General features: G+C 43.8%; 2 protein-coding genes across 22 annotated transcripts in view; one reads left to right on the top strand and one right to left on the bottom strand.

Moving 5' to 3' along the window:
- The window catches only part of FUNDC1 (FUN14 domain containing 1), a 51,809-nt gene extending 50,665 nt beyond the window's left edge, over window positions 1-1,144 (bottom strand). The window contains exon 1 of one of the 2 annotated variants that reach the window (XR_005102562.1): window positions 924-1,144. The gene's annotated coding sequence lies outside the window, so the exon portion shown is untranslated. Of the gene's footprint in view, window positions 1-35; window positions 87-923 lie in introns of those variants that run through there. The other variant, XR_005102561.1, reaches the window with a different exon arrangement.
- Window positions 1,145-1,536: 392 nt separating this feature from the next.
- Window positions 1,537-22,023, top strand: part of KDM6A (lysine demethylase 6A) — a 163,117-nt gene continuing 142,630 nt past the window's right edge. For 8 of the 20 annotated variants that reach the window (XM_037376815.1, XM_037376812.1, XM_037376810.1 and 5 more), the window contains exons 1-2: window positions 1,600-1,851; window positions 2,108-2,171. In XM_037376815.1, coding sequence (XP_037232712.1) covers window positions 1,691-1,851; window positions 2,108-2,171 — 225 coding nt within the window. In that variant the 5' untranslated portion in view covers window positions 1,600-1,690. Of the gene's footprint in view, window positions 1,852-2,107; window positions 2,172-22,023 lie in introns of all 20 variants that reach the window. The other 12 variants (XR_005102560.1, XM_037376799.1, XM_037376797.1 and 9 more) reach the window with 5 other exon arrangements.

Raw genomic sequence — 22,023 nt, 5'->3', positions numbered from 1 at the left:
TGCCCCGCGACGCCCGAAGAAACGCTGAGCCTTACCGCCGCGAGACGCTCCGGCAGCCCAGCCTCGCTCCTTCGCGCCTCGCTCCGCACCGCCCCCCGCCCGGCCGCCGCGCCCAGCCCCGCCCACCCCCCAGGCCTCGCGAGAGCGCTCTCGCCCCGAGCCCCGCCCCCGCGCCACGTGACGGCCGCGGGGCTCGCGCCAGCGGGCGCCGCTCCACCTGTCAGTGGCTCCGGGGGGGGGGGGGGGAGGGGAGGGGGGCTCTCCCTGGGCGCGGCGCCCCGCTCCGCCCCCCCCCTCCCCCGCGGGCAGCACGCTCCGAGCCCCGCCACGCGCTCGTCCGTCGGCGAGGCGGCGGCCCCACGGCCGATGGCGCGCGCCCCCAGGAAAATCCCCGCCTGCCGCGAGTGGGCGGCGAAAGCCGCAGGCCGGACAGCGGCACCCCTGCTCCCCAGGGCGGGCGAGGCCAACCGCCGCGCCACGGGCCCTGCCCTCGCTCCGGCCACGCCACCCTGCTGCGGAGGGCGTTACCTGCCGCCCAACCGCCCCTCGGGCGGCAGCGCCTCCGCCTCCTCCTCCCGCCCGCGGCCCGACCGCACGGAGCCCCAGCCAGCGCCGTCCCTGGTCCCCGCGCGGGGAGGCCGCTATTTTCCGGGTATGCCAAGAGCGCCCCGCCCCGCGCCCAGGCCGGGGCAAGGCAGGGCGAGCGCGACTGCCCGCAGCCAGCGCGGCACGGCCCCTGCCCGCCAGGCGCTAAACTAAGCCTGCTTCCTCAGCGACCTCCGCTCCCCCAGCCTGGAGGCCCCGTTACGCAACTCCGCCCGTGAGCGCAGCCCTCCCTCCTCCCACCCCCAACGCCCGCCACTCCCGAAAACTCCCCCCTCCCCCGCCTTCCCGTCGTCCGGTTTTTAAAGGCGCACGCAAACCTGCTGGCGCTGGGAAATCGAAAAGCTGCTCTGACTGACGGCTCTCTGGCCTGTCACAAGCCGCGAGTCCCAGGAAACCCGCCCCCTCCCCTCGGACGCCGGCCAATGCGATGAGGCCTGCGAGGGAGGCGGGCGCCGTAGGCCAACCAAGCCGAAGCGCCGCGGTGGAAGAGCGCTATGACTGACGTAAGTCAACAAAGGTCACGTGCGGCGCTGCGGAGGCGGCGATTGGCTGCGTGGGCCCGGGCGGGCGGGCGGGGAGGGGGGGGTCACGGTGGCGGCGTGGGGTTCGCTGTGTGACACAATTACAACAACTTTGGGCAGCTGCTGGGGAAGTTTGTACAGGCGGCAAACACACCCCGCGCGGCAGGGCGGGCGGGGCCCCTGTCACCCCGGCTCCCCGCACCCCTCGCCGCCGGGGCGAGCGGCGCCGCGGCGATGTAAACACCGCTCCGCCGCCATCCGCCGCAGCAGCCGCCGCCTCCTCCTCCTCCTCCTCCTCCCCCCCCCCCACCTCCCCCGAGTCTCCAGCGCTGGGGCTCCCTCCCCCCTCCCTCCTCCTCCGAGCAGCGGGGCTTCCCCCCGCCTCCCTCCCTCTCCCCTCCCTCCCTCCCTCCCTCCCTCCCCCTCCCTGCCGGCTGTTGTTGTTGTAATAAAAGTTGTGGTGTGTGTGTGTGTCGGGCACCCCGCCCCGCCCGGCGCTGGGGGGTGTTGGGGGCGCGCAGGGGGGGGGGGTTGCGATCGTGAGTTAATTACGCTGCGTTTCCATGAAATCGTGCGGAGTGTCGCTCGCCGCTGCCGCCGCCTCTGCTGCTCCTTTCGGTGATGAGGAAAAGAAAATGGCGGCGGGGAAAGCGAGCGGCCAGAGCGAGGAGGACTTCGCCAGCTTGACAGCCGAGGAGAGAGAAGCCCTATCCGGTCTCGACAGGTACCCGCTCCCCACTCCGCCCCGGCCGCCTCCGTGTCCCGGCTCGGCCCGCGCTCCCTCCGTGTCTCCCCCCTCCCCTGCCCGCGGCTCCCCGCTCGGGAGTGCGTGTGTGCCCGTGTGCGGGCTCCCGGCCGCCGCCGCCGCGCTCTGCCCTTGCCCGCCGGGAGCGAGCCTGCCTGCCTGCCCGTGCGGGGGGCTGACTCTCGCTAACGCCTGTGCCTCTCTCCCCTCCCTCCCGCCCGCTCCCCTTCTGCAGCCGACTCTTCGGATTTCTGAGGCTTCATGAAGATGGCGCCAGAACGAAGGCCTTGCTGTTAAAGGTAAGCGCGAGGGTGGATGTGGAGCGGGGCTGGGGGGGGGAAGGGGGGAGGGGAGGGAGCCGGCCCGGCCCAGCCGCCCCCTCCCTCCGGTCCCCCGGGTCCACACGGTGAGTGTGTGCGTGCGAGTGTACATCTGGGTGCGAGAGTGCGTGTGTGGTGGTGGGGCGGGGGGGGCACCCGCGGCCGCACGTCCCCGCGGGCGGCAGGGCGCTCTGCCTCGCCCCCCGCCGCGGTCTCCCCACGCGTCGCTGCCGCCTTTGCCCCTTCCTCCCCTCCCCCAACTTCCCCGCCGCGCACTCGGCGCGGCTCTCCGCGCGGGAGGAAGCCGAGCGGGGCCGGGTGTGGGACGAAGGGAGCGCGGCCTTGCGGGTGTCCGTCCGGCTCCGGGACGGGAAAGTGCCTGCGCGCCGGGGCCGGAGCCCGGGGCCGGGAGCAAACGCCCAGCGGCGGGGCGGGGGAGGGGGCGCGGGGGCGGGAGGGAGGGGGAGGAGGAGGAGGAGGAGGAGGAGGTGGCGGCGGCGGCGGCGGCGGCGGCGCGGGGGGGGAAGGCGCGCGCGAGGCGCTGCTGACGTTGGCCTCTCCCCGGACCCTCCCTCGTGATTTTCGCCCCGCGCGGCGGGGGCCGGCGGCTGCGCGCGCCCTGCCCGGCGGCGGTTGCGTCCGGCGGCGCGGCGGGGGGCGAAGCGGGCCGGGGGCCGCAGGGAGCGGGGCCGGGCCGGGCGCGGCGCTGAGGGGCTCCCGGAGCCCGGCGCCGAGTGACTTGTTTACTCTCCGGGCCCAGCTGCCGCCAGCGTGCCAGGTCCTCGTCGAGCGCCGTGTCCCGCCCGCCGGGCCCCGCGCCGTCCCCGCCGCCGGGCGGCTTGTCAGGGAGCAGGACGGCCTGCAGGTTGCTGGAGCCTGCCCGGCCTTTTGAGAGAGATGTTTGTTTGTGTGAAAAGTTGTTGGCCCTGTCATTTAGTTAAGTAATGGCTGCTCCTGTCGGCCCAAGATGGCCGGACAGGGAGGAGAAAGAAGTGTGTGGGGGGGAGGTAAACACGAAACAAATACCGGGAACGAATATGCACGTCGGCTGGAGTGTGAAGCCCCCGGTGAACGTTGAGGGAAACTCTTCTGCGCATTGCAAGTTCTTTCTGGGTGCTTTCCTGCTGCAGGCAGGGCGTTTGCAGCGCCGGTGTCCTCCTTATCAACCTGTAGCACATTTCTGCTGCCCGCCCGTAAGCTATTGACAAAGGCTGTGCGGGCGCAGTGTCTGCCAGTTGTATTTAAAGACCGAATGCGAAGAAAGCGTTTACCTAACAGATTAAGTCGAACACTGTTTTTAAAAGACCACACGGTTGAAGCAGAGGACTGGGTTGTTCTGGTTCCTGCTTTCTGACTTGTTCCTGTCAGTAGCGTTGCATTTGACACTTTGTTCATCCTATTGTTGTGCCCGTGCTGTGTGCTGATACTTTCCCGTGGAGATTTTTTTTTTTTCTCATGCTGTTCCTGGTTGATCGGAAGACCTCACTCTAAAGCGTGTTGAATCTGGTAGCCTAGGCCCTTACTTGTGTTTAGATGTTTATTTCTGGCATGATTGGAGAAGCTCAATGTCAGGACGTGGGGGGAGGGGGCAGGGATGGAACGAAAAGCAAGTACACTTTTCTTTGTGCTTATGTTTTAAAAAAATGTCATGGTTTCCTTTTGATTTTCGGAGTTATTTATAAAAATACTTCTTCCGATAAGTCAGAAAGGCAAGGGAGTGACATGTCAGATGAGTTAAATAATGTACGTTAACTGTTAGGGGACCAGAATTAATGTCTGCTCTGTGAATGCTGTTGAGGCCGTCAGAAATATTGGAGAGAGTCATGTATGGGATAGACCTTAAGGATGCCAGATAGAACATAAAAGCAACATATATAATTAGATTGCCGCATAACATGACTAGGTTAAGTTTTATTTTGCGTACTGTAAAATTAAGTAACGCAGACAGCAATTCAGCATATTAGGTGAGTTTTGAGTACTTTCCTGCATATAATGTATTTTCTTTTCTATGCTAGTCGAAAAGATTGTATTTTAGTATATGCAGTCTTGTTTGAGATGACTGAAGTTGTGGGGCATTTTGATAATTTTGAAGTGTATTTCTAGAAATACCGTGTGTTCTCCTACAGTGTCAATGTATGAATCCATGTACCAAGTACTAAAAAACCCCCCCCCACAAACCCCCAAACCCCACCAAATATATTGCTATTTTACCTCGTTTTTCTGACAATGTTTTGGACCTTTATGAATTGCAAGCTAACTCAGAAGCATGTTCTTCATAAAACTTGACTCTGAGAAAAGTAAATTGTTAAGGAAGTAGAATGATTAAAATGTTACTGTTCAGTGCAAAGATGTTTTGAGATGAATTTCTTGGCTTGAACCAGGTTTGATTTTGTTTGTGCTTTTTACTTTTCAGCGAATGCGTGTGTATTTCAATTACTGTTACCGATAAGGAAGGAGCTCTTATTTTAAGATATTTTTTACTTAATTCCTTTTTTCTGTGTGTGCACCTTCATACAATTTACATTGTATGAGAAGGTTTAGAGTCATCATTCTAGCAGATAGCTCTCAATTCCATGTAACAGTTATTTTTATTGTAGAAAGTGTGGCCATAGATATGTGCATTTAATTAATAGGTTTTACAGCGATAGTAACAAAATCTTCCCTTTTGTGCACGGAGCAACAACAGCTAACAAAGACCTTAGACTCCATAATTATGAAATCCTAACAGATTGATTTAAGAATCTACAAGCCAGCGCATTGTAGAGTAATATGAGAGATAGGTGCAAGTAAAGCAGGTAAGGAAAACCATTGAGTCATGTTTCCAAAGGAATCCTTCACAAAGGGAAAAATTTATCAGTACTCCCCTCAATGTGAGAATAGTCCACCTGCTACTGAACCTTTTAAAAAGGCAGGCTGTAGCAGCGTCTCTTCTGTGAGCGCCTGACAGTGTTCCCTGGTTACCTGTGGCGAAGGTGGTAGAAGTGTACACGTCTGAGGAGACTGTTGCAGGGGGAGGTGAGGTCCTGGGTTGCAAGTGTTGAGGGAACTGCTCTGTTACCTGCACAGGTACTTGTGCAGCAGCAAGATTCTGTTGTGGGTTTGAATTTGATGCCTCAGTACGAGGAGGTACTACTCTTGGTTTTCCTGGGGTTCACTCAGCAGGCAGGCAGTGCGTTGGCTGAAGTCACTTGCCAGGCCCACCAGGAGATTTCATGAAGCCTTTGCAGTGGGAACTTTGGTTTAATGAAGCCACACCCTGACAGAGTTTAGTAAGAACTCTGGGATCTCTTTCGGGGATGGAGGGAGCTTCATGTCTGGAGCTTTAAAATAGTTGTGGGGTTCATTCGTGCTCCAGGTTTGGATTGCAGTCTCCCTTTTTCCATAGTTTTGCTCTGTAGGATGGTATAGTGGTAGTCTCGTGAACTAAACTGAGTCCTGCTGCTGGGTGTAGCAAATCAAATGAGCAGATAAGACATCAGATCTATACAATTTTATGAATTATTGAAGATATAGATTAAAGGTCAGGAATATTGTATTGTTGCTCCATGTATTGAATATGTGATAAGCCAGAAGAAATCAGACTTTCCTGTAATGGTGTACATGCTGTTAGTATGTGTGACAGAAGAATAGAATTTTCTGTTGCCAAAAAATGTATATTTATTGTGCAGAAAAGGAGCTTGAAAATAATAGTTTGCAGCCAGTGTGATGTTGGGGGAGAGGGAAATTGAGAGTTCACCTTTTAAATGGGTTTAAATGCTGAAAATCCAGCGTAGCCAGTCTTGTACTGGAGAAAGTGCTCACTGTTATGCTTTTGTAGTTGACAAGAACATTAATGTGAAGGAGCAAAAGAACCCCCAAAACAAAAACTAAACCCCTGCTGTTATCTTGATGTCTCTCTCCCAGGAAGATGTTGTTAGCAGGAGGTGATGCTTAAGGACTGGGGGGTGTGTGTGAGGAGGGAGAGAGGGAGGCAGAGAACATCCATTGTATTGGAAGTGAATTGCAAAACATTTCCTTTTTTTTTTCTTCTATCTTTTTTTTTCTTATTTTTTATTTTTAACGGTACTTCCAATGTTTAGCCAAAGTTGACTTTCTTGCAGTGATAAGCCTTTGTTTCGTAAGCTATAATTATTTGTCTTATATACAGATTTAGGGTGATGTAGCTGGTCTAATGTATTGGGCATAAGATGCTTGTTAATTCCTATTCATTGAGTTTAATCAGTTTGTCATATCCTGTAGACAAAATTTGAAGCATGTTTCCATTTAAAAGTATTGATGTTGACATCAATTTAAAGAGATATGAAGTAGTTTCATGCAATATGCCAGTTTTTGGTCTCTGTGTAACCTTTTGTGGTTTTGCAGCCCTTTTGTTTTCCGTCTGATTTTAAAAATGGTATTTCCTTTGTGTAAAGGCCACATGTGTTGAAAAAATTAACAGTAATTATCTGTGCTTTTTATTAAGCATACAAAGTAAGTGCAGGCTGACAATATTCTTTCATCTTTCTTGTAAGTGTCGCTTGTTTAAAAATAGTTTTGGACAGTGTGAATTAGTATTTATTGACTTTTTCCCTTTAGTGTTGACATTAATGATAATTTTCTACTAATCTATAATTAAATATCCTGTTTTAATTATAACAGACTGCTTGAAAAATAATTATGCAGGAAAAAATTTAACAGATTAGGTGTAATAAAGTTGTTTGGTTTTTTTTTTTAATAACTTTGGAAATGCTTTTGGCTTAATTTATTTTCATCAAAACAAAGAAATACTGCTTTGAAAAGAATTATGGTGTTTGTCTTATATAATGGCAGTGCTGGGAATTGAGAAACTGGCAATTGGTACCATGAGACATTTGTAAAGTATTCCACAAAGTGCGCAGCCTCTAGTTTCTGTAAACTTTTATCTGAGCTGTTCCTTGATTATTCTTTTTTTTTTTTTTTTTAAAGTAAGTTCTGCATTTCTTATTCTTTCTTTGTTATCTGGCAGACTGTCTGCTACTATGGAACAATTTGAAGTTGGTTAAAATCTTGTAAATTGTGTTATGGGTGGAACTGGTTTTCCATCTCCTTTTGAAGGTGCCTGGAAGTGGAGAGATTTTAAGTAAAAATTAAGTCTGTTTATTGGATAACTTGGACTGACACGGATTTTTTTTTGAAGCTTGGTATTTGTCTGTATACAATTTGGGCTTTATGTTAATAGGGTAGGGTTTTTTAGGATCCAATTAAGGTGTAATGGATGACATATTCCATAGTTCATGGTTGTGTCAGGTTTATATTTTAAAATTACAATTACAGTCTATGTGATATTTATGTATCCTGGAACTTAAAGACTTCCGTTACAGGTTTGCAATATTTGCACATCATCTGGTGTTAAAAACAACTTTCTTTTTTCTTTTAATGGACATTATACTGTACTTTAAGTGTGAGATACTTGGCACGTTTTGATACTCTCAAAACTAGTGTTCAAGGCATAGTTCTTTCAAATGGTTCTTTTTATTGCTCAACAAATAGATTCTTAACTGTTTTGATTTACTTTAAGTTTAAAGTGTAGTATTGTTACTACTTGCTGAAGGAAAGGAGATTTATGAAGTTCCAAATGTTACAGTTGTCATTTTAATATGTCAGTGAGCAGGCAAGAATGGACCTTATCTCTGCAAACAACATGCTTTTGAAGAAGTGTAGTTAAAGATTGCAGGACAGCTAGCATATTTGTATTTGCATCTCAGTAAGCTTTATGTTTGCTATTGGGAGATTATTAATAGGGAATACAGTATAAGATTTCCCTTTGTTATAGTAGATTTTCATGTTTCTTATGGAAAAAATGTTACATATTGTAGCTTCCAAGTACTGGTCTACTGAGTCTGGAGGCTGAAGTGGTGGTTTCTTTTAAGTGATACATGTGCACAGACTTAAGTAATTCGTGTCCTACTGACTTCATAATTAAAGAGACAAGGTGGGCAGCAGTTCAGGATGGAGAAGAGAGAGAAATACTGTATTTTAGCAGCTGAGGAACAGAGGTTTTGATAAATTATTTAATTTTTGGAAGTGTAAAGAAAACCAGTGGCGAGGATGGGAAACAATTGTTTTTCTTGAATTCCGTTCCAGTAATTTAACCACTGAAATCCTGCCATTGACCTATTTGTGCATTATGATACTTGCAGACTCTAGCTGTCACGTTTTTATACAAGTAATCTCAGGTACTGCATGTGAAGAAGTAGTAGACCATCTAAAGCTTTTCTCTATACATAGTATTCAGGTGTGCTTTCTGCTTGTGAAGAGCATGGCGCTCTGCCTCTTGCCAGCCTTTTATAGCTGTTTGTTCACTGTAGTGGGTTGAGTGGACTTGATGATTACAGAGGTAAGACTATCTGCACATGCTGATACCATCTGAAATAAGTGTTGAAAGTATGATGTAAAAGCTATACCATATGTTTGTTACATCTTTTTAGAAAAGAGTAGTTGTTTCATACTTGGATAACTCTGTGTGTGTAGAACCATTTGTTTTTATTACGTTAGTAAGATGATACAAAATTAAGGAGAGTAATGGAAAATATTTACAGCTGTAAAGTGATTTTGTACTGATTACCATTTGTCACAAGACTTTCCAGTGCCAGAATTATATGGTGTAGCCCACTGTTCTTTATCCCGCTGAGAATTAGGCAAACTTCGGTTCTGTGGAGAAATGAAGCTTTAGTTTCCAGCCTTACAGATGCATGAGTTGAACTTCAGGTTGTTGTCTGGTTAGTGAACAAATATTGTTGTTCTTGGTCCTCAACTGATACTATTTTTGGGTAATGGGAGGGATTTTGCGGTATTTTAAACAGACTGAAAGGGAAGGAAATGTGTGTATTTGTAGTTTGAGGCTACTAAAATAGTTGTGTAAAAATTACTTACTGCTGTAAAGGGCTTAGATCAGATTCTGCAGAAATTAATTAAACAGATGGCCTGTCAATCTGAGGTGAATACATATCTGAACTAGGTGACAGGTTTTAGTATTGGTTCAGATAATTCCAGAAGATAAGCCATTATTGTGCTCACTCTGGATGCATATAGGTATGTGTATATGACTTACAGTCCTTTAGTTTCACACTTAAGTTGTACATGTAAGTACAAGATATATGTTACTTTTTGTTTTAACTTCCCTTCATGGTGAGGTTCTGCAGCTATAGTGTTTGAAGTGTAATGTTTGAGTCATGTGTCTTTACAATTAAAAATCGAAGTGGTGCTCATTAAACTCCAGGTGTCATTACAGAGACCAGTTGACTGTCTTTGCTACAAGTGTTAACAACGTTAATCTTGTTCACTAGCAGAATACTTCTTTGTAGTTAAAACCAGACAAAATTGAACTGTCGTCCTGTATGGAGCTCTGCAGAGGGCTGCCAGGGTTTGTATAGGTGTACCTGAGAGGATAATCTTACAGAAACACTTTTGTTATGTGGAAAGAGAAGAACTGTGATAGTCTTATCTGAGTTTTTTGGACCAGGGAAGTTATGTAAAGCAAGAGAAAATAATTAAATATTTTATTACATGTTTTTGATTTACAGATAGGCACGTTAAAGAAATACCCATAGTAGTTGTAATTCCTCTTGTGGAAAAGCTGTTTTCAAGATTGGCCTGTTTTGAGACTAGGCTATTCAAAGCTTGTTTTCCAGACTAGTTCTACTGATACTGTCAAAAGTGGTATGGACCATTTGGTAGTTTGACTGTGGACCTAATAAAGCTTGTTGAATGGTACATTTTTAAAATGAGCCTCTCAGCATTTTGCAGTGGATCAGATATTATTCTGGATACTGAATACTATTTGTTGTATCTAAAGAACGATAGGGAGGTATGCCTCATGTAAATAAAATACTGTGTTAGTGAACAAAAAGCACCTTAAGCATGTTTGGGAGTTGGAGAATATGCTTTCTTAGATACACTCACTTCAGGGTATGAGAGGATGCATGGATTACCATCAGAGCTATTTTGACAAAATAGCTTCCTTTATGGTTTGTGCATTTGCTACGTAGTGTTCACGGAAGAAGCTTGTTTAATTAAGATGTAGAATTAAGAACTCATTTATAGCTTTGTAAAGGGAGTGACTAAAAGTGTGTTATGAATTACAACCAGAACGCTATATGTCTGCATATGAATTTCCTTTGTGGTAGGTTGTTAAATTAATTGTTGTTTGTTAAAATGGCTTTAAGTCATTTCCTTTTCTCACAGTGGCATTTTGAGGATTATGATTCACTTCTCAATATAGATTGGTTATTAAAGTCTGAAGCAGATTGATTTGTCAGTGTGCTTTTCATTAAACGTCTGCTTGCATTTTGAAACTTTAAAAATTCTGAACAATTTCAGGATATCATTTTCAGCATTACTTAAAAGATCCAGTGCACTGGCTTTTAAAATAGAGCAAATAGGTCTCTTTTTTGTGGTAGTATTGTGTTACTTGCATTGCAGTTGCCATTTTAGCTTTTTATTTAAGCACTGTTTTCATTGTCTTTATCATTTGAAAACTTAGTTGCACAAGAATCTAGAGTAGAATGATAAATGGAAATTAAGACTTTAGTTTTATGTATTTTTCCTCTACATAACAGAATTCTAAGTACTCTGTTGCTTCTTACATGTGCCGGTGAAACAATTTTTTGGCCTGTGTGGTGAATCAGGCTGGAGAATTGATGCAGATCAGAAACGATCTAGTAAAAATGGAAAATTCATTAGTTTTAAATAACCATTACTGGAGGTTAGTACTAAGACAAAGGTTTTGGATATTAGAAGACCAAACTTCAGCTTGCTCAGAGCTCAGTTGGGAGGGTTTTGTGGGAAGCTCCCGTGGAGGATGAAGGAGCTAGTGAGTGCTGGGAGTTTTTCAAGAACACTCTCCTGGAAGCATAAAACCAGCTTATCTGTCCCCTTAAAAGGTAAGGAAGGTAGGTGGAGCAAGAGACTGCCTTGGCTTAACAGAGAGCTTCTGAGTCTGCTCAAAACAAAGAGAGAAGCATACCAGAGATGGAAAAGCAGATAAATACCTGTTGAGAACTAGAAGGACATTGCCAGGGTGTGCAGAGACGCAGTTAGAAAAGCAAAAGCTGAGCTCAAATTGAAATTGGCCAGAGATGTCAAAAACTACAAGAAAGGTTTATTTGGGTATGTAAACAGCAAGCAGAAACAGAAGGAAAATAATCAGTCTGCTGTTAAACAGGAGAGTTGAATTAGTCACCAACAACAGTGAAAAGGCAGAAGTTCTCACGACTTTCTTTACCTCTGTCTTTACCCCTGGCCTTAAGAACAAAAATCCAGGTTGATGCAAACACAGACCCACCATCAGTGAAGGAAGAGTTGATCTGTGAACTGTTACAGGAGCTTGACCCCTACAAATCGATGGGCCTTGACATCATCCACCTGAGGGTGTTGAAGAGAGCTGGCTGACATTGTTGAGAGCCTACTCACCATAATCTTTGAGAAATGGTCAAGATCAGGGAATGTCCCAGAAAGAAGGCTAATGGAACCCCTGTCTACAAGCAGGGCTTAAAGGAGGATTCAGGAAATTCTAGGCTCATCATTCTTCAGTCCCTGGGAGTGTTTTGGAATGAACACTCCTGGGGGCTATCGCAAGTCGAATGAGGCACATGATTAGGAAAAGCCTGCGTGGATTCAGCAAAGGCAAATTGTGCCTGGCAAATCTGATTACCTTCTACAACAAAGTAACTTGCTCAGATGATGTGGGGTGGGAGGTGGACATTGTCTGCCTGGATTTCTCCCAGACTTTTGGTGCGGTTTCCCACCCTCTTCCTAGAGAAACTTGATGTGTTACAGTCTAGACACGTGCTCTGTGTGGTGGATGGGGAATTGGCTGACAGGCCATACCTGGAGGCTGGTGGTAAATTAGCTCCTTTTCAGACTGGAAACCTGTCACAAGTGGGGTCCTGCAGGGGTCGATACTGGGCCCAACACTGTTTAGTATCTTCATAAGTGACCTGGGTGATGGGATCAGGTGTACCCTGATGGAAGCTTGCTGATGATACCAAAACACGTGGGAAAGTGGACACTTCAGAAGGGAGAGCCACTCTGCAGGAAGACCTAGATAGGCTGGAAGAGGGGGCTGACAAAGTTCAACAAAGACAAATGTAAGGTCTTGCACCTGGAAAAACTTAGTGTAGGCTGGATCTGTGTGGCTGAGGAGCAGCTTTGTGGAGAGGGACCAGAAGGACCTGGTGGACAGCAAGCTTAATATGAGCGAACTGCTGTGGCAAAGGCCAACAGGATGCAGGGTTGCATTAGCAAGTGCATCACCAGCAGAGATAAAGAAGTCATTACCCCAGTCTACTTGGTGCCGGTCAGGTCACACCTGGGATACTATGTTCTGTTTTGGTCCCCACTGTGCAAAAAAGATGTGTACAGGCTGGAGGCGGTCCAGAGAGGGGCAACAAAGATGAGCAAAGGAGTGGGAAGCCTGCCACATGAGGAAAGGCTGAGAGAATTGGTTTTGTGCAGCCTTGCGAATAGAAGGCTTAGGGGAGACTATCGCCATGTTCTGGCATTTAAAGGGTGGCTACAAAGATAATGGATATTCCTTTTTTACAAGGAGTCACGTGGAAAAGACAAGGGGTAATGGGTACAAGTTACTCCTGGGGAGATTCTGATTGGACATGAGGAAAAACTTTCACAATCGGAACAATTAGCCTTCGGAATAATCTCCCGAGGGAAGTGGTGGATTCCCCAAGGTCGGCCACTTTCAAGATTCAGCTGAACAGGGTGCTTAGCCACCTTGCTTGACCAAGCTTTTTCCAAGAAGGATTGCATCAGATGATCCTTGAGGTCCCTTCCAACCTGGTATTCTATGATTCCATGAAGAGAGTTCATTGTGCAGGATCAGCAAAGGCTGTACAGGTGCTTGAAGAGAGAGATTTGGGAGGCTAGGCTGGGTTCTGCGTAGTGTGATTCTGTTTCTGTAAGGAATATTTATAAAACTATTGCTGAAGCAGAAAGGTTTGCTCCCTCATTTTCTTGTGGGGGGTAGAATAGATGTTGACAGGATTATATTTCTTTTTTGGAGAGGAGGGATGGAATGAGTGCAGTGGCCTAGCTTCATTACCCCCTGAAGGAAGACCTAGTATTTTGTGAAGTTAGCCTGCCTCTAGGAGACTTAGGTTCAGATCTGAACATACTGTGCAGCAGCAGAGAATGCTAGAATATGTGCAAGTACTGTAGAAATACTTTTTTATGAAGCTGTTTTATGTCATTGTGGACATGGCTCTGAATGAATGAAGGATGCTGAGGGATCTAGGTTGCATACTTCATGAACTATGTTTGAACTCATGCCTGCTGAAAGTCAGGCCTCCATTTGATTTGGGGGAGAGGAGAAATGAAAGTCTCCTAGTAAGGTTTTTCAGAATACAGTGTTATAATAAAAGGAAGAGATTTTCAGTTAAAGGAAGTGGTGGAAAGGTTGAAAACAGATGATTAGGAGATTAGATGTGAAGAAGAGTGGGAAACCAAGGAATTAAGTGGGTGACATAGTGATGGAGACAAAATGGCCGAGGTCACGGCAGTGGAAATCGTAGTGTATGTGTTCTTTCCAGCAGCTACCTCAGTCTTGTTCTTGGATACCATCTGACTTACTGCTAACTTAGAGTCGCATTTCAGTTCTTGATGGTGCTGGTTCCTGCCTCCAAAGGTTTTCAAAATGAGGTAAACAGGAACAAAATTCAGGAGGGTTTGTGGAGGGTGTGAAAAAGCTTAGTAAGAGTTAAATGCTCTAAGTTCTGAATATAATGGTGCCTCTGCTGTCTCCCGTTTTTAAAATAAAAGTAAGGCATGGTAGTGGAAACTGCTCCTTCAACAGAAGCCTTGGCTGTATTATCTATGTCTATCTTTTACTGCTGCTTCCCTTTTCCCTACTTACCCTCTCCAAGGAGGGGAGGAGAAGAGTAAAGAAACCTACTACTTCTCTTTCTTCAAGGTGAAAGTGAAGGCCAAGAACTCATGTGTCTGTTCTCAAGTCGTATTTTGCTGCCTTTAGATTTGAAGGATAAAGCAAGCTGAGCAAGTATGGAAGATATAGGTGGATATGTTAAAAAGGCAAGAAATAGTTTGAAGTATGGAATTGAAAGCATGTGTAAAGGAGAATGATGCTGATCTAGGGAATGTAACAGTATAGTTTAATGCAACAAAGTATAGAAAGAGTGTGAGATAAAGTGGAAGGATAAGAAAAATGGAGAACATCCCTCGTGACATCATAAACCATGTCATAAGCAATCTCTGGTAGGAAAGAAAAAGTCAAATGATAGTGGGAAGAATAAGGAAGTATAAAAATTGAGTACATTGGTAAACTTTAAAGGAGCTTCTGGGCGTGTAACAAGTATAGTAACTGAAGGTAGATTATACGTACCATGGTTTTTAAAAAACTATGCATTCTTAGTCTTTGGTGTGGTGCACAGCAATGTATTGTTTTCTTAGTGTTTTTAGTCTCTCGGGTTTTAATGGTTGGAAGGGCAGAGCCTTTGAATTTGTGATTTCATTAACACTTGACCATTGTAAGTTTGCAAAGATGGGAGACTACAAAACTCATTGAAAGACTATCTGATGTCAGGTGTTATCTGTTAAAAAGATCAACAAATAAGGCTTAAGGGTCTTTTTTAGTTCTTAACCAGAGTTCTGGTGGTTGTTTTTTTTTAAAAAGAAGAAATGAGTGTTTATTTGTTCCTTAAATGAAAAGAAAGGGTGATTATAGCTCTTACTTTTTTTAATTTCTGAAAAAGAATCCCTAGTTATTATTCAGCTAATTTTGTATCAGAACAGTACATGCTCCTCTATTCCTTGCTTAAGAGGTGGGGAAATAAAAAAATTACTGTGCATGAAACCGAAACTCTTAAGCATTAGATGATGTGAGACAGATGCATGTCTGAGCCAGCTTCTGGCATCTTTATGAAAATCCTCAAATACACCTTTAGCATAGGAGCATATGTAATTTAATTAGCAAGTTAAGTTTTTGTAGTGGATGGCTTTCTTAACTGTAGTTATTATGTGGAGGAAATTAATAGTTGAAATGGCTTTAATGCCTCTTCTGGTTATTTATTTTTATATATATATATAGACATACATATGTAGCCCTGGGAAGGGTTTAGAGGTGTTTATGCTTATAGCAGAGTTCAGTTTTGTTGCTGAAGATGAGATTAAGCATGAGATTAAGGACCATCAGAGCCCATGTTAGCTAATGAGCAGAATAAGATCTCATTTTCATCCTTAAAAGGGCTCTGTTAATTTACAAGTTCATGTGTTACAGAATTTATTAGTTCTGACAGTTTTCTGGGATTAGTTATACACTGTCCATCTTTGCTGTCTTGGTGGGATTTTTTTCTATGTGTAGTCTCAGTACAAGACATTTTAAAAAGGTTATTTGGTATAAGTAACTTGAAGAAACGTATTAACAGTTGAATGGAACCTGGAAAGGAGACTTATGTTAAAATAACCTGGAAAGCACAGCAAAAGCTGTATTGTAGTATGGAAATCTGTTGTAGAGTAGGCAGATGTATTTGGGACAGTTGGAAGAATTGTGGAAGGTTGTGTAAGGTTTCCTTAGATAATTACGTATGGTAGAGAGATGATTGTTGCGTAGGACTGTGATGCCTAATCTTGAAGATTGTCTTCAGTTAATCTGGGAATGTGGATGTGTTCCAAACTGTATGAGGAAAAAGCTGGAATTGGAATATTACAATCTATTTATTCCCTGCCAGTAAAAACATTTTCACCTTAAGTCGTATTTTTCTTTATTAGGTGATTTTTTTTTTTTTCTGCCATGGTAGCTTGTTTTTTGCTTTTGAATGGTAGGATGTTTTTCTGTAATGCCAGTTGCAAACTTCGAGCTTGCTCTGAGAACAATGATGACTCCATTATATCCAGTGAGAAAGGAATCTTTTGTACTACTTACTTTTAATTGCTAATTAAGCTAAGTCCTTGGTAGTTTGAAAGAATGGAATAGTTTATGTCCTCCACTTCAGACCTGTGTTTGCTACTCAGTTGCGGAGAATGATGGAAGAGATGTTTTTTACTATGATTTCTAGATGAAAGTGACCTTCCTGGGAAAGTGAAAATGGGTAAGAGCATTCATTTTGCACAAGAAGCTCTCAGGGTTCAGGAAACTTGTGGCACCTGTGGAACTTAGGAGCAGTTTTGGATTTCTCTGCTGCTTGAGAAGGCCTAGCACCACTACTGGCCCTCCCAAGCTCTCTGTGGGTTTTGCCTGATTGCTTTGCTTCAGTTTCTGTATTTAGTGATTAAAGGTGTTTTAGATTGTCCAGACAAGCAGCAGGGATCTTCTGGAGAAAGCTTGTTGATATTCAGAGATTATTTAAATTTGTTCTTGATTTTTTGTTTGTTTATTTGTTTGTTTTTTAAGCAATGAGATTAGAGTGAAGCTTCCTTAGTAGTGCAGCACTGGTTCCAATGCTTATTTTAAAGATTCTTCACTACAGATAGGTAGGAATTTTCTAACACCAGGAAACTATGCCTCAAGAGGAGTGAGTAAGCAGAGTGCAGGTCTACCGACTGAAACAGGAAAATAAGTTCCAACTACAGGTCATTTCAGAACTTTTTCCTCAGGGCTTTCTCACTTCCACAATTAGAACCCCAAAATGGAACAAGCTGATTCAAAGCAATTCATTAACAATTAGCTTAAAATCTGTCAGGCTTCAGACAGCTGGAAAGGAGAAGGAACACATTTCTGTTCCAGTGACTTAATTGTCATGATTTTTCTGCAATATTTGAGAATTTTCCCAGATTTTTGTCATCATTGCTGAAATTAATTAACTGGTATGTTCTCAGAAGCAGATTTCCTGTTTCACTTAGCACCTTGTTTGCCAGTGATTCCCTTTTCTAAATAATAAAAAAACCCCACTGAAGAGTAGTAGTAATCAGTACCTGTATGTATTTGTACCTGGGTTTAAGAACCAGTGTACTGTCAAATTCAGATCTCTTTGTGTTTATGTTCACACTGTGTTCTCAGCTGGACAGTAGTCTCTGCTGCCTATAGCTGTGCTGGCATTTTCTCTACCGCAGCAATCCCTACACAGCATACGCTGGCTGAAGTTATTCTGTTATCATCATTGCACTGTTACGTGCAATGTCAGAATCAAAACCCATCAGAGCTCCCTACTGTTACCCTAGTTGGAAGGTTGAACCAAGGTGTATGGTATTTTCTTACCCTAGTGATGAGCAGACTGAATGTGGTAGAGCTGATTTTTGTAAAACAGCTATGCTGTCTGTAGCTGGGGCCTTCATGTGCTGTTGTGATACTGCTTGTATTAATTCCACGTTCAGTATCTTCTGTGTTTTCTAAATAATCGAAAATTCCAATCTGCCTTAAATTGCAAGTATTGGAATTTACAGCTCATGTCAATGTGATCTTGCTATTTGTTAACTGAATTGACCAGAGAAACTTGTAGTGTTGTACTGTACCATGGTTATACAGGATTAAACTCAAGTTAGGACAGAATATTCTCTAGATAAAAACTATTCTGAAGTGATGGCTTTTAAGGAAATAAACATTTTTTAGAGCCATGGCTTTTTGTCCTTAATAAAAGGTGTATCACAAGTTGCAACTGCTGTATCAGTTTACATTGTAATTGTAAGGTACTGGTTTTTTCCTTGGTTTTTGACTTGGTTTGGACAAAACATTGGACAATATACTTTGTGGATTAAATCTGCATTGTAAGAGGAATGACTAGTGTTACTTAGATGGCATGTAGAAGAACATTATTAGACAACAGATACATTCTTAAGATGATGCAACTTCTTTGTAACTTCATATTGCTTGTTAAATTGGTACTTCATTTAAGTAGAATGAATTCACACCTTGCTTGGAAATTAAAGAACAGGCACTAAATGAGCAGGGCAGGTATCATGATACTGCCTGTCCTTCCACAGTCAGATAAGGGAATTAAATTAAATTGCTACTTCTGAATAATTTTGGCTCTTAGTGTAAAGGTGAGTTGTAATTCGGTTTTCTTCCTTCACATATATCAGAATCTTGGCTTTTGATTTTCCCTTTGGTTGGACCTCTTGCTTTGCACATAGAACTTGAAGGAAGGTTCCCTTGGGTTTGGAGAAAGAATACCTCCTCTTGGGAGATGCTATTGCACAGCACTTGCTCAGGGAATGGAACTGTACTGAAATGTGAAGTTTCTACTGCCAAGTGGCATTTGCTGCAGAAGAGTGCCCATGAAGTGCCCATGCAGTTACTCTGTATGAAGCTGTAGATCTGTATAAATTGTCTTTTCTTTGGCTGGTTAGAGACACTTAAAGCACCATTGCTTGTGTAATGTTGGCCTCCTAACCTCTCTAGGAGGTTAACCAATAAATTTTTTTTACGTGTCCCTCCTGTTGTTTCCCCCATCCCTCCACCCCACCCCCTGCATTATATTTAGCTGTTTATCTTGAATGCTGCATGCACCTAGCCTCCTATCACGTTAAGTGTCATGATGTGTGAGGTGTTGGTCCTAAGTTCACATGTAGTGATATTAAAGGATGTGTGTGAGGGGGGCAAACACTCATTAATTTTAGAAAAATTAGTTTCAAAGTGTTTATTTTCAGTATTACTAGTTACATTCTCTACCTTTCCTTAAGTCTATTACTGTACTTTTCAACTAATACAGGAATAAGTGTGCAAAAATAACCTAATTAATTGTGGTAATAGCACTTTTTAATAAATACATACATTTTACAATGGTTCTCAATAGTTTTCTTTTGTATACTATCATGCAAGTATTTACTGTTCTATTTCTATGCATGTAGCCTGCATTATCTGTGGGGAAATATCTTTAATTTAGCGTCATCTACTTTTATGCAGGCAGTATGTAAAAGCCTTCAGTTTTTGACTGGTGTCGTGTCTGAGCTCTTAGAGGTGTGAGTTGTATTCTGTGTTCTTGGGGAATGAAATGGGGGGCCCTCATACCCTGTAAGCATGTATGTGAACCACCACAAAAGCTTTGTAGATAAGGTTACCCAGAGCCTTCTTCAGTGAGCTGAATGTAGCTGTGCTGTGAGACTTGACCATATGTAACAACTGTAGGCCTTGGAAGTAGTTTTACATATACTTTCTAGAATGAAAAATAAAAAAAAAAAGTGTGCGACTGGAATGGGAGTAGGGAAGAAAGGGAAGATGGCTAACAGTGGACTGTGAGTAGTGGTAAGATTTTTAACACAAGAAAGAGTAAGTAGCCAAATAGTGTTTCTGGAGGTACCTCAACAAGGTGTAGAGTGTACAGCCCAGGTATGCAGTAGGATTGGAGGTCACATGTAGCTTGGGCCACACAAATAAATCATGAAGTTACATGCTTACCCTCTTTCACATGTTTAAAACTACTATAACCAGTGGAAGGAGGATCTCCCAAGATTTTTGGAATTAGCCCACATTCAGGACATAAATGTCCTCATTAATTGTGCAGTTTAAATAGAGGCCTCTGAAATATGAAAGGTTTTGCTTCCATCAGGCTATATAGTAGGCGAAGGAAAAGACATCACAGGGTGGAGAAAGCTTGCAGTGCTAAACTTGAGTTAGGAAGTACACAGGGTGGAGAAAGCTTGCAGTGCTAAACTTGAGTTGGGAAGTACACCTTACAGTGGCATTGGTTTTTGGTCTTGAGGTACCACTAAACTGCAAACCTCCTGTTGTAGCAGAGCAGTATGCAATATTTGCCTCGCCTGCAAACTTGTGTGTCAGTCACAAACTGACCAGTTGCATCTGTTCTGTGAGGTTGTGGAGTAGGTGAGTGCCAGTGGTTTTAAATGAGTCCTGGAAATGAATGAAGTATAAGCCTAGTTTTTTTGGGGGGGTTGTGAATGCACAACCTATAAGTCCCTTCAAAATGTAAGTTTCCAGGAGGAGGGAGGGATATTTAAGAATCACACCATATCCTTTAGCTGGTGACAGCTTTGCAGTCTCACATGCAGTTGCCCAGGAATACAACTACTTGGATTGTTGTAGTAAGAGAAAGGATTATTTTGTCCTTCTCCTCCGCTGCAAATTCAATGTTAACACAAATCTTTGGTTTATGCAGTGAACTTTGTTCTGTGCTATCTTGTGTCCTTCTGGACTTCTAAGTCCTAGCAAGACTTCTAAAACGAAAACCAGGGAATGAAATCGTTGTGCATATGGACATAATTTTAACTTTGACTTCCATGAGTGACACTCCCTCTTTTCAGGTCTGTATAATGTGCATGTGCTTATTTGCCACTGTCTGTAACTGAAGAGCTGCCTGTGGCATTCCTGTGGCTCAGTTCTTAGGCTGCTTTCCTGGAAGACTCTGCTGTTTTGTAAAATTTTTTTTCCCCATACCCGATGATCTACAACAACTCTGAGATAATGCGTGTCATTCTTGTCTTTTGCAACTGCTGATGGTCACAGTGGCTTAGGTGTCCCCGACCCTTCCTCCTGCCTCCTCCTACAAGGCAGTGCTAAATAAATCAATGTGGTTTTCTTAAGGCATAGAAGCGTTCTTTCATTTGATCATGTTAGCAGTCAAGCTTATGCCATTTCTCAAGGGAAAGTCTTTCTGCATTGCATCACTACTAACATAACAATTCATACTTTTTTGCTTAATACTTTGACTGTAGAGTAAGCTACCCCTGATGCACATAGAGTGCTAACAGCTGCTTCCCAGTGACTGTTCTCAGATCTTTGTGGACAGAGGTGTGATTACATGTATTTCCTGTTTTCAGGACATGATTTAGTTCCTCTAAGCCTTCTGGAAGGCATCACACAAAATTCCACTTGCTAACAAACTGTTAAAGTTTATTGACAAAGGTCTTTTCACTTCATGTTTTTATACTTAGCATGTCACTCTGAAAACCTGTTTCACCAACCTAAAGCTACAGTCTCTATTTAAAAGGTATATTACATTTTCAGGTAAACTGTACAAAAATAGTAATACTGATATCACTCTCTAGCTTTCATTATAGTAATACAGCTGTAAATGTAGACAATGATAGCTTTTTGACAGTGAAGGAAATCAGTAGCATTAGAACATCAATACTGAAAATAGCATTTCTCAAATTTTAAAATACCATGCCAGATTTAGACTTAGGTTGATGAAAATGGGTAATAAGTGAGTTATTTAATTCTTGAGTCCTGAACAAAAATGACAGCAGAGTCCAACTGTAATGCTGCATTTTGCTGGATCTATTTCTTCTTTTGTCATTTGCTTCTGATCTTGCTGGTACCATTTCTATCTTGGAGAGAAAGATTGGCATTCATCAGCTTTAAGAGAACTAAGAACATTCCAAAATAGTAGGTGGCAGTGGTTGTTTGTATGTATTTTGGAAAAAAGAGTAAGTCTGAGTTAGAAGCCTACCAACTAGATAAATGGTGCAGCAGAAAGCTAATTCCACATTCCTACCCATTTGAATGGGGGATGACGACACATACACACACAACTACCTGTTTTGGAAAAAAACCGCTGTGAAATATTATTTGGAACATACAGCTTTTAGAGAGCTTTTAGACAGTAGCTTAGCATTATAAAACTTTTTAAAATACTCTTTGTAATGTAACTGCTATGATTCCTGAACACCTGTTTTTCTTGTAGCATATTGATAGCTCTTGAGGTAAAAGAGCTGTTTGTTCTTTTGGCACTATGCTGCAGGTAGCAATGCTGGTTAAGCATGAGACATGGAACGTTATTTAAAAAGTGACACCCAGTCTGATTTCTGTTGGTGTTTGAGAGGTGGTGGTGGGGTGCTTTTTGTTTGTTTATTCCCTCTTTAAATGGTTTGTCAACATGTTATTCATAACCTTTTTTTTTTTTTTTTTTTTTGCTTCAAAACCATTTTAGTTGTCTATGTAACACTTGGAAGC

This window comes from Falco rusticolus, chromosome 2 (genome assembly GCF_015220075.1).
Source record: "Falco rusticolus isolate bFalRus1 chromosome 2, bFalRus1.pri, whole genome shotgun sequence".
In the NCBI taxonomy this organism is placed as follows: Eukaryota; Metazoa; Chordata; class Aves; order Falconiformes; family Falconidae; genus Falco; species Falco rusticolus.
The sequence above is the reverse complement of the archived record's forward strand: the minus strand, read 5'-3'. Positions and strand labels throughout refer to the sequence as shown.